This window comes from Nicotiana tabacum, chromosome 1 (assembly GCF_000715075.1).
Source record: "Nicotiana tabacum cultivar K326 chromosome 1, ASM71507v2, whole genome shotgun sequence".
Taxonomy (NCBI): domain Eukaryota; kingdom Viridiplantae; phylum Streptophyta; class Magnoliopsida; order Solanales; family Solanaceae; genus Nicotiana; species Nicotiana tabacum.
The window spans coordinates 82,041,161-82,053,507 of NC_134080.1; the positions used below are offsets into that span (position 1 = coordinate 82,041,161).

A 12,347-nucleotide genomic window follows, 5' to 3' on the forward strand; every position below is an offset into this window, starting at 1 on the left:
ACATTATTCATCTTTTATTCCTTTACTTTTACTTTTTGTGATTCCATGTAATGCTTGTATATTTTTATTTTCTTTATTTAGCGTAACTGCGTTATTATTCTAGTTTTTGAAACTACACCTAATATTAGAAATAATGAGTCACTAACAAACTTGGCAATACAATGAGTGATGTCATTAAAGTATAATTTTATTGTTGAATGAGGTTATAAACTTATTATGTTTGCTAATATTAAGTTGTATTGGAACTTATTTTTATTATGTTGGAATTTGACATATATATGTTAAACTTTTTTTTTTTTGGATTTTGATTTTGAAATTGTGTTATATTTATGGTTCCAGTTTATTTCTTTTAGTAGTATTGGCTTGTTATTTCACATTGCATGTTGTTCATTTTTTAGTTAGAATTGATAAATTCGTTTTGTCAAACATTTGAATAATGTTATGACATTATATTTATAGATATTAATTTATTTTATCAAATATGCATTCCATGATGTTCTTAGAATACGTATGTTTTTAGTTTTTATAATTAATTAAACTAAATATTATTAATTTGAAAAATATATATTAGTTATTTTTACAATATTAGTTATAAATATATGATTACTAATTGATGTATATTAGAAAAAAAAAATGCATCTTAAATACCAAATCTAATATCATTTATACTTATACAAAATCATTTATAGGAATATATTTATTATATTAACTTTTAAATTTTGATAATTGCTTCATTTATAATTTAATCTAGTTATGTAATTACACTTGTGCAATCAAACAATATACTTGTAATTACACTGTAATTACATTATGACAAACAAACAAATCGTCGTAATTACTATATTGTGTAATTACTAGGCTGTGTAATTACACCAATTTCAATTACCGGGTTGTTAGGATTTGCCCTAAATTTTTAATCTATTAGGACTCTCTTTCTTGAAGGACTGGAAAAAGACTCCTAAAAAGATTAAATTTCCTTAATATGGCTTATCCTTTTCTTGGAGGACAAGTTTTGCATATCTATAAATTAAGGATCTCTACTTCTCACAAGAGGACAACAAAAAATATCTACAATGTAATCATTAAAGAGCTTTGTTTAGGGGGAGATTTTTCTCTCGATAGTTTTCTTCTTTTATATTAGTTTTATCATACGTAGATCCATTGACCAAAGCATTATAAACTATTATGCTTAGTTTAGTATATTTTTCTTTTGTCGTCTGATTTATCGTCCACCAAGCTTTGTATTGTTAGTTTCCGCATGCACCATGTTATTTCGATCCCAACAAGTGGCATCAGAGCCAATGATTCAGAGTCAACGGTTGAACGAGGTTGAAGACAGATTCAATGCGTGTTTAGATCAGGACGATAATGAAGATTTATTCAACATACTACATGTGGAGATAAATTTACAATCACAATTGTATTCAAAACGCCTGCTGCTACATCTCTCTTTTTAACCCATATTTTGGCACTTTTAACCAATGCCAGTTTTAAATCATGCCTACTTGTAACGCATGAGTTCCAATTAGGGGTGGACGTTCGGTATTTCGGTTCGGTATTTAAGAATTTCGGTTCGGTATTTCGGTATTCGATTTATCAATTATATATACCAAATACCGTACCATAATATTTCGGTACGGTTCGGTATTTCTTATTTTGGTTCGGTACTATTTCAGTACGGTTTCGGTTTAAACCAAATCTTCATTGTCTCCCCCTCCATTAACTAGCAAAATCTGGCGCCAACATTATTTTACCTTCAATTACTTTAATATTGTGCTTTCTTTTTCTTGATCCTCTAAAGTTGTTCACAGAATCTTTTGCCATTTGTTTGATACCTACATTTATGTGCTTGAGCCTTCCACAAAATATATGGTTTTAAAAAACACAATAGTAAATAACAGTAGCAGCTAGCAAGGAAAAGGTACTAAATAAAATCATGCCCCTCAAAACTTTATCAACCTTTTGAAAAACGTTAAAAAAAAGGGGGAATCACCACTATGCAGAATTAATTTCCTGGAAACATCATAACTTAATAAACAAAATCAAAATTTTGTCGTGCAATTTGCAAAGCAACAGGAGAATCTTTTTGGAGCCTAGTGCCATTTTAGCAATTTCATTTATAGTGCTTGTACAGCAGCACTACCTCTATAAAACCCAACACAATTCAAGATTTTTATTTCAGCTATAACACAGTTTCAACATATATATAGAGAGAGAGCTGAGAAAATTATAATAATGAGGGTTGTAGCCACAAACTCAACCTCCATCTCTAATGGTAGTACTATGGGCTCAAATGGTAGTACTTCATTGTTGCATTGGAAATCTCCACTTCCTTACCTTTTCGGAAGTTTAGCATTAACGTTAACACTCATCGCCGTGCCACTTCTCTTCCTCGTTTGTTCCTATCGTAAACGGTCGTCTTCTACGGCAACTGACGAGGAAAAACCTGCATATTCTGATCACAAAACAAGTGCAAGTGTGGAGATGACCGAAATATTGATCTCACCTCATTAAACTATTTCGGTATTTCAGTATACCGAAATACCGAAATATCAATAATCCAATACCGTATACCGTACCGAATTACCGAAATACCGAAATTTTTGTACCGAAATAAACCGAAATACCGAAAAAACCGAAACCAAAATACCAAATTAATTCGGTTCGGTTCGGAATTCGGTTTTTCGGATTTTATGCCCACCCCTAGTTCCAATGTCAGTTTTAACGCACGCTTCTTTTTAATGCATGAGCTTCTTTTACCCCATGTTTATTCTTAACACGTGGGATCCTTTTAACCCATACTTGGGCTTCTTTTAATCAATACCAAGATTTTCAACCTTTATCGATTTTTAATCATGGCAAGCAGCAGTGATGAAGATTATGTGAAGAAGGTGAATAAACTTTGTCAAGAAAATTCAGACCAAGGGGAGATTGTTAGGATTTGCCCTGAATTTCTAATCTATTAGGACTCACTTTCTTGAAGGACTGGAAAAAGACTCCTAAAAGGATTAAATTTCCTTAATATGTCTTATCCTTTTCTTGGAGGACAAGTTTTGCATATCTATAAATTAAGGATCTCTACTTCTCACAAGAGGACAACAAAAAATATCTACAATGTAATCATTAAAGAGCTTTGTTTAGGGAGAGATTTTTCTCTCGATAGTTTTCTTCTTTTATTTTAGTTTTATCATACGTAGATCAATTGACCAAACCATTATAAACTATTATGCTTAGTTTAGTATATTTTTCTTTTGTCGTCTGATTTATCGTCCACCAAGCTTTGTATTGTTAGTTTCCGTATGCACCATGTTATTTCGATCCCAACACGGGTGACTTTCCAAACATACCCTAAATGAAAAAGACAACCAATCATCAAACTGTAAATGCATGACTTAATATTGGGACAAAAGACCCCTAGTTGACCTTCGGGAGCTTATAGCGTCAAAGAGTGATAATAGTAACCATGACATTTATAAGTAGCATTAAAATTAACCACCTTTTCACATTATGTATGAAAATAAATACTACAATTCCCACTTAAAGAATTTAAAGTACATAATTCCGAAAACTATAAGCACACAACAAGGGATGATTCCCAAGCTTAATAATAGAAATACTCATTTTGGTTCTTGCAAGGAGATGACAGTTTCAAAGGCACCAGCCAATGCTCTTACTTTGTTCTTCCTTTGCTCCCTAAGTTTGCTTGCAGTCTCTTCAATCACATTATTTGAAACCACAGATTCCTTATTCTTGCCTTGCACCACTTGAAGTTGAGATTTTGATGATGCCACTGTCGTTTTTTTCTCCGGCACTGCTTCAGTTTCTTCAATGTCAACTTCAACTTGCTTGGGATTTTGGCATAATTCTTCTTCTTGCACTGCTTCAGTTTCTTCTACCATAGGAGTTTCTTTTCCTTCATCTTCCTCTTTCAATTCTTGATTCTCCTCTGATGATGTATTTATAACCATTTCTTCCTTTTCCTTCTCTGTTGAATCATGTTTATTAGGCTCATTTCTGATTTTTTCTTGTTCTTCAACTTGTACTTTTTTATCTTCTGCTTCTTCATATATGAATTCTTGCTCTTCCTCAACTAAAGTTGATGATTCAGCTGCAGCCTTGATATCCTCCAATTCAGCATTGTTTATATTTCCATTATTCTCTTCATGATCATCCATGGCTGAATCATTGTCCCCTGCATCAGAATTAGAAGCCATTTCGCTATCACTCATGATCATTTCCTTTGCGCTCTCATGGATTGTTACTTCTTCATGAACTTCTTCTGGCTCTGACTGTTCACCTTGAGAATTTGTTATTATTGATGCTTTTGTATTTGAACCATTAGTACTATCATGTTTCCTTATCGTGGTTGTGGTCATGATCGTCTTCTTTTTGGTCACTGGCCTAGAATTTAGGCCAGCGCTACGTTGTTTCCCAATGGCATCCTTGCTAGTATTCGAGAATTTATCCAAAAGGGGTTTCTGTGAAGTGGAAGTCTTGGACGATAAAGATGACGATGAACGAGGAATTCTCTCCCTAGGATTAGGGGAAATTCGAGTTTTTGGGGAGGAAGAAGGAAGTGGAGGCTTATTATCAAATGATCTTCTTCGAGTTAGAAGAGAAGATTTGTTATTATTATTGTGAATGTTGTGAAGGTCACTTGAGGAAGCAGACTTCTTGGATTGAGCAATTGTTGGTTTGAGGTAGCTGGGAATGTTATTGTTTAAGGTAGTTGTTGGATCAGCTTGTTTTCGGACAGGAGAAGTTGTCTTTGATGTGTTGGTGGTGCTTCTCTGGTTATGTATTGGAGATGGAGATGTCCCTCTCTTCTCCTTTCCAGGAGGAGCAGTGTCCCTTGACCTTGTTGCCATTGTTTTTTGCTTTTGGAAAGATTTTACACCTGCAGTTTGTTGCGAAAACAGATAAAAAGGTGAGGTGGAATTTTCAAAAAGAGTCTAAATTGTATGCACTAGTAGGAATAAGATATGTACATAACTAAGTCACTATAAGATAAGTACAAGCATGCTTGTACGATAAGCGTTATTTTAATCACCTGCACCTGCAGTATGGTGGAGGTAAACATTCATTCAGCTTTAACTAGAACGGTCGAATTGGAGTTTAGGAATGAAGTTATATTTTATTGGGACTTGGGAGCTCGAAGTGCACTTAGCGGCGAAGCTAAAAATTTATTCAAAGGTATCCAAATTTGAAAGAAGTGAAAAAAATTCTGATAAATGGTGTTCAATATATGTTATATACCTCTAAAACGTAATATTTTATTTATATACACAATATAATTTTTCGACGAACTGACCACCTTTGTAACCATGTGGCTTTGCCACTGAGTGAACTAGTAGCTACATTTAAGCCCGCTATTTAAAATATATTCACAATTTACAATGCATTTAAAAATTAGCCAATTTATCTAAACTTCAGGATTAAATATCCATTGTATCCTAAATTTTTGAGCATGCTAATTTGAAATTTGGGACTAAATATCTTGAATTTTTGAATTGCTAATTTGAAATTCAACACTAAGTATCCTGAATTTTTGAATAGCTAATTTTAAATTCGGGACATAAATTTTAATTTCTCGGCACAATATTCGAACTTTAGGACACGATGTCCTGAAGTTTGAACCTCGAGGTTTAAACCTCAGGACGCTATGTTCTGAAGTTTGAGCATTGACTAATCTTTAAATACATAGTAAATTGTGAATATATTTAAACCAATATGCTTAAAAGTGACTATACTTTATCATCTCCACCGCTAAAACCGAACATAGTGGGCTTCCCAATCGAATCCAAGTTAGTCAAGCTAGTGAGGTTCAAACTTCAGTATGTTGTGTTATGAAGTTGGAGCAAGTTGGCCAATCTTTAAGTACATTATAAATTTTGTATATATTTTAAACAACATGCTTAAAAATGACTACCTGACCGCTAAAAACCAACACAGTGGGCTTTCCGGCCGAATTCAAGTTAGTCAAGCTAGTGCATTCCAAAATCGGATGGTTAAAAAAATATAATCATTACTTCCTCCATTTCATTTATATGAAGACGTTTGACTAAATATAGAATTTAAGAGATAAAGAAAGTTTTTAATACATACCAAAAGTACTGTTACAATTTGTAATCTATGTCATAATATTCTTATAGTTGAACATGTTATTATGGTAACTGAGAAGTCCAAAGTTAAAACTACATAAAAATAATACTTCCTCCGTTCCAGTTTACGTGAACCTATTTTCTTTTTGGTCCGTTCCAAAAAGAATGAACCATTTCTAAATTTGGAAACAATTTAGCTTAAACTTACAATTCTACCCTTAATGAGAAGCTTTTACAACCACACAAATATTTTGGGCCCCTTTTTGACTTGTTTAGGACCACAAATTCCAAAAGTCTTCATTTTTTCTTAAACTTTTTGCTCAGTCAAACAAGTTCACATAAATTGAAACGGAGGGAGTAGTTAATTAACATGATATCACAAGGGTAAAACACCTTTGCGTTATCAGTATATATTGAGTATGGCCGTTCTTACTGTCCAAGCAACTAATATCACGTTTAAGTGCATTAAAAAGTCAAATTTCTTTCATTACTTTTCTATATAAAGCACCACAAATTATGTACGTACTAGTAAATTTGTCCGCGCTTCGTGCGGTTAAATTATTGATATATTCCTTTTTGAAAATAACTGAATAAAAACAATGCTATTGAAATAGCCATGTTATTATAGAAATTATTTTTATCTAACAAACAGTTAAGTCAAAAAATATTCTTGGTCTACTTCTTTGTATCAAAATTCTATGCATTTCTAGTTAAAAGGGACAGTTGCAGAAATTTAAACATAACCCTCCCATCTCACTTTTGTTGTTAAGATTTCTAGTATTTCTAAAAACTTCTATTCGATTTTATATATTTTATAAAGGAAAAGCAAAAAGAATGCTTTTCATTTGATCGTATTCTCATTATCTCCTTGATAATTTTTAAATTTCCTTTTTCCTTTTTTGATATTTTTTCTCTTTATCAGGCCTTACTTTCCTTATATTTTTCATATTTTTTCTTGATAATAATCCTTTCACTTCCATATGTATATTCATTCAAAATACTATTTATCGATTCCTATCCTTCCTCACTCTCTTTTTCATTTCATTACCTTTTCTAATCCTCTTATTTTATTCTTTTCTTTATCATATTCATGTCTTTCTATTCCTGGAAACAGCCTCTCTACCCTTCGGGATAGGGGTAAGGTCTGCGTACATATTACCCTCCCCAGACCCCACTTGTGGGATTATACTGGGTCGTTGTTGTTGTCGTTGTTGTATTCATGTCTTTCTATTCTTCTGTAAATTAGGAACTACTATTATCCTTCCCAAATATAATCAACTCAATTCTCATTTTTACTTCTACCGATCTTATGAAAAATTACAAAACTCGACTTCTTCCCTCTTGATTAACTTTTCATCGCAATGTTCACAATTTTTGTGATACATTAAGAGATCCAATAGTCATTTCTTCAATAATCTTAGTTATAATTCTTTATCTTTCTCTTCTTTAACTGACATCTCTTTTTTAATTTATAAAAATCACATGCTAATAAAATGCATAATTGAATGCTCGAATATTTCTCAAGTGTTATTTTCTTTTTCTTTGTTCTTCTTTTCTTTTCTTTCTCATTTTTTTCAAAACCTCAAGCAAATGAGAAATTGTTATCCTTTCTTGAATAATCAAATTAATTACCTTTTTTTTTACTAATCTTACAAAAGTTCTAAAAATCAATCTTGATTAATCACTTATGGCACTACAACACGTCTATCTTATATATTAATAGAGAGGAGTCAAGAAATATATATATATATTTTGAAGAAATTGGCGAGATAGTCTCTTTAAAACTGTCAAAGTGCCACCAAAAGGTACCATAACACAAATCATGTCATTTATTTTCGGATGAGAAAAATAATCTTATTGTCGCAAATTATCATTTGTTTTGAGCATTTTGTAGTCATACTTTATCAATTCTTTCTAAAATAATGAAAAAATATTAAAAAATTCAACGTAAATCTATCATAATCATTCCTAAATATTTTTAAATAAGTATAGCATTTTACTGCAAGACAAAAAAGCAAATTTATTACTTATTACATGTATATTCATACTATAACTATAAGCAACATACTAAACGAGTAATAATAATGGTAGTGTACTTATCAAGGTTAAAGTTGAATACCTACAATATTATCCACAAATAATACGATATGTTCTTTTCTTCCTCACTTCCTAAATAATAAAAGTTATGCACCAATATCATGTATGATCAAATAATCGTGACAGAAATACCAACAATGAGAAGAAAAAGTAAAAAAAACGATATGTTCTTTTCTTCCTCACTTCCTAAACAATTAAAGTTAACTGTGGTAAAAACACCAACAATGAGAAGAAAAAGTTATGCGCCAATATTGTGTATAAACAAATAACTGTGGCAAAAACAACAAAAATGAGTTTTTTTTTTAAAAACGATATATTCTTTTCTTCCTCACTTCCTAAACAATGAAAGTTATGCACCAATATCGTGTATGAACATACAACTGTGGCGAAAACACTAACAATGAGAAGAAAAAGTCCAAAAAAAAAATACGTAGAAAGAATTTCTTATGAAAATGAGAAGAATGGTCAATGAAGAAGAGGTCAATGAAGAAGAGACAAAAGTGGCAAAAAGGAGAAGATGTGCTTTAATATTTATAGTAACCAAAATACAAATAGTAACTTACATTGAGTAATAGAAAAAGAAAGTGTAACGGATATTGAGTAATTATAATAGAATGGGTATTAAATTTACTAATAATCGTAATAAATGTATTTATTAAGAATGGGCAGAATGGTTAAATCAACTAAATATTTAGGAATTCTTTGAGATCTTATATGAACTGGTGGTATGCATAATGGAACCCTTTATGGACGAAGGGAAGTTATATGTGGTATAAATGGTAACGGTTAAGTGAGAAAACGATTATGAACAGAGAGTGGCTAATTAAATGGACTAAAAGGCGCAAGTTTTGGTTTTTATGCCATTAAAACATGATGTTTGCTTAATTTAGTAATGATAGAGCAATTTCCAATTACTAACAATTTAATTTAAATGAAAAGAATGAAAGGGAAAAGGCAAAAAAAAAAAATGAGAAAAAAGATAAATAGGATCCTTGGCTAAAGAGAGGTGCCAAGTCACCTTTTTAATTCTCTCCTTTATATATATAGATATATAGATTAGAGAATAAGAACTTTTCTTAAGGTATAGATTTGTATATATTGCAGCCTAAATTCGAAATTGAACTTTATGTGTAAACAAATACGTGGGAATGTAAGAATAAAGAGAATCACACTACAATTAAAAGAGCAAAACGTATATGGCTCTGCCCTCTCATTTTATTAAGAAATTCAGCTTTCTTTATTAGTTTAAGGGCGGAAGGTTTTCTTTCAAACTTTGCCAATGGATTGCGTATATCACCTAGCAGCTCAAGCGATGACACTATTTTCACTAAGAAAAGGAGAGATAAGTTATTTATGATGTTAACTAAAGAATATTAACTCCTTAACCTTTCGAGGTTGGAAAATAACACTCCCGAGAATAAAACCCCTTTGACCAAACACTAATTCCTCAAAGATAAATTTGAAACTCTAGAGAAAAAGGTCCCACAAAACACAAATTATTTTTGGTACTTAGAACATCTCATAATCCATAATAGGGGTATTACTAAGGGTTGTTTCTTACCTTTTGAATAGTTTACAACTATTATCACCTTTTTTATGAACATAATGTCCAGATCAATTTGTGCACATCTCAGTTAATTCTACGGAGACAACCATCATTTCATTTTGCTTGTTGACTTTAGATGCAGTGTCGTTTTCCACCCCATTATATTAGTGAATGGAGTATTCAATAGGGTTGTTCCTTCGGATCGGATATCCGAAATTCGAACCGATCCATTCAATTTTGAATTTCGAATTGGATCGGATTTCGTATTATGTTTATTAAAATTTCGGATTTCGGATCGGATTTCGGATTAGTATATTTTAATCCAATCCAATCCGAAATTATTAGGACATGTATAAATACTACACTTTAATTTACATCAACCTCCAAGTTATTACCTTTACAATTGCTTTGCTAGATTTAACTATATTGGCATCATAGTACTCTCATAATTGCATAAACATGAATTTTTTTTAATGTATTGCCTCTTTTACAAAGAAAATATACATATTAGTTTAACTTTGAGGCATAATAATACGATCCGATATCCGATCCGATCCAAACTTTAAAATCCGATCCGATCCGATATAATTCGGATCGGATTCGGATTGTATTTTCTAGAATCCGAAATATGTTAAATCCGATCCGTGCACAGCCCTAGTATTCAACATGTGAATGAAGTATTTTTTCCAAACCTCAAAAAATTAAAGGGGTTCGCTACGCCAAAAAAAAGAAAAAGAAAAAAGAATTCTTATATCAAATATAATTCTTTTCCATTCTTTCTCTTTTTTTTCCCCAATTCATAACATGACTCGTGAGAAGAAACTTTGCACGTACTTTAGTCCCAACCAAATTTACAAAAGAGGACAACTACTTCTCTGACCAAATTTCCAGCCAAATTCACTTGTGCACATTACAAATATAGGTATCAAGTTCAGCACACTGGAAATACACTTTAAATTAAATATCAATATTCTCAATAATTGATGGCGAAAAGATTTTTATTAAATATTCCTTTTTCTCATCCTAATTAAACCATTTCCTTTTTATTCATCTACCGCTGAGGTGAATACTTTTCCGAAAAGGCTGTTTCCAAAATGTAGATTAGCCATTCCCACCACTAACCAACCCATAAATGAAAAATGTAAAGATATCAAATCAATTTTCTTTTAAGACATACACTTTCAAGAAAAGTTGTATGAATTAAAGAATGTAAAAGACGATTCATCTGAGTGTTCATATCTAAAGCAATATCACAAATTTTTGAAACAAAATGCATAAATTCCAAAAACAAGGAGAGGGAGGAAATTAAAGGAGAAACTGAAAGATAAGAGGAAAGCGCACCTTTTTTAATGAAAGGAGATTATGAAAATCCCTCATCATTAGAGATAGTTGATTGTTAGGGAAGAAAATAAATTAGGTATTTAGGAGCAAAGGAGCTTAAAAGAAGGAAGAAAAGGAAAGCAAAATATTGATTTGAAAAAAATTACAGCATTTTTGGTATTTTGGTTGTTATATTTCACGCGTAAATTATGGACATCCCAAGGTTGTGAGAAACACATAAAGCACAGAGATGGGATCCTATCCAGATAAGAGACAATACAGTATTGAATTGTTTTGGTTTGATCATTTCAAAAAGTGTTATGAATAGAATTCTATTTACAGTGAATGTCTATCTTGTAGAGAGTTTCAAGGCTAAGTCATTTTTCCCCTATAAATAGAAGGGTCTTACCCCATTGTAAATCATCCCAAAATTCAATAAGAATTTCCTCTCTTTCTTTCTCTGCAATATTGTTCTTCTACTTTTATTGTTTTATCACACGTTATCAGCACGAGACTCTACCGTCTCAAGAAGATTAAGGCACAACTTTTCTCCTCTTTTAATTATGACTGATATTATGAAAAGAAAGTTCGTTGCCCTTGAAATTTCGGGCAAGAACTATATGACATGGGTGTTGGATGCTGAAATCCATTTAGATGCAATGAGTCTTGGAGACGCCATTAAATACAAAACTAAAGCATCCACCCAAGACTGTGCTAAAGCCTTGATTTTCTTGCGCCATCACCTTGATGAAGGGTTGAAAATAGAATATCTCACAGTCAAAGATCCACTTGTTTTGTGGAATGACTTAAAGGAAAGATATGACAACTTAAAGTTGGTCACTCTTCCACAAGCACGATATGATTGGGCTAATCTGAGGCTCCACGACTTTAAGTCTGTTTCTGAATATAATTCTGCGATGTTCAGAATTGCTTCTAAATTGAAACTCTGTGGAGATACTATCACTAATTATGATATGCTTGAAAAAACGTTCACAACGTTTCATGCCTCCAATATGGTCTTGCAACAGCAATATAGAGAGAAAAGTTTCAAAAAGTACTCTGAGTTGATTTATCTTCTCCGTGTGGCTGAGCGAAACAATGACTTGCTCATGAGAAATCACGAAAATCGGCTCACTGGGTCTATATCATTGCCTGAAGTGGATGAGGTGTATTCCCATTATGCTAAGCGTGGAAAAGGCCGTGGCCCTATTCGTGGTCGTGGCCGTGGCCGTGGCCGTGGACAAGGAAGAAATTTTCCTAGTGCTGATCAGCTCCCAAAGAAA

The 12,347-nt window shown here is 32.2% G+C and overlaps 1 protein-coding gene across 1 annotated transcript; it reads right to left on the reverse strand.

The window, feature by feature from the left end:
* Positions 1-3,482: 3,482 nt before the first annotated feature.
* On the reverse strand, positions 3,483-11,205 carry LOC107823744 (uncharacterized). Its single transcript, XM_016650452.2, has 2 exons — positions 11,086-11,205; positions 3,483-4,897 (listed from the first exon to the last, which is right to left on the reverse strand). Exon 2 carries the CDS (start codon positions 4,866-4,868, stop codon positions 3,618-3,620), a length of 1,251 nt encoding a protein of 416 aa, XP_016505938.2. The 5' UTR covers positions 4,869-4,897; positions 11,086-11,205; the 3' UTR covers positions 3,483-3,617.
* Positions 11,206-12,347: the final 1,142 nt, after the last annotated feature.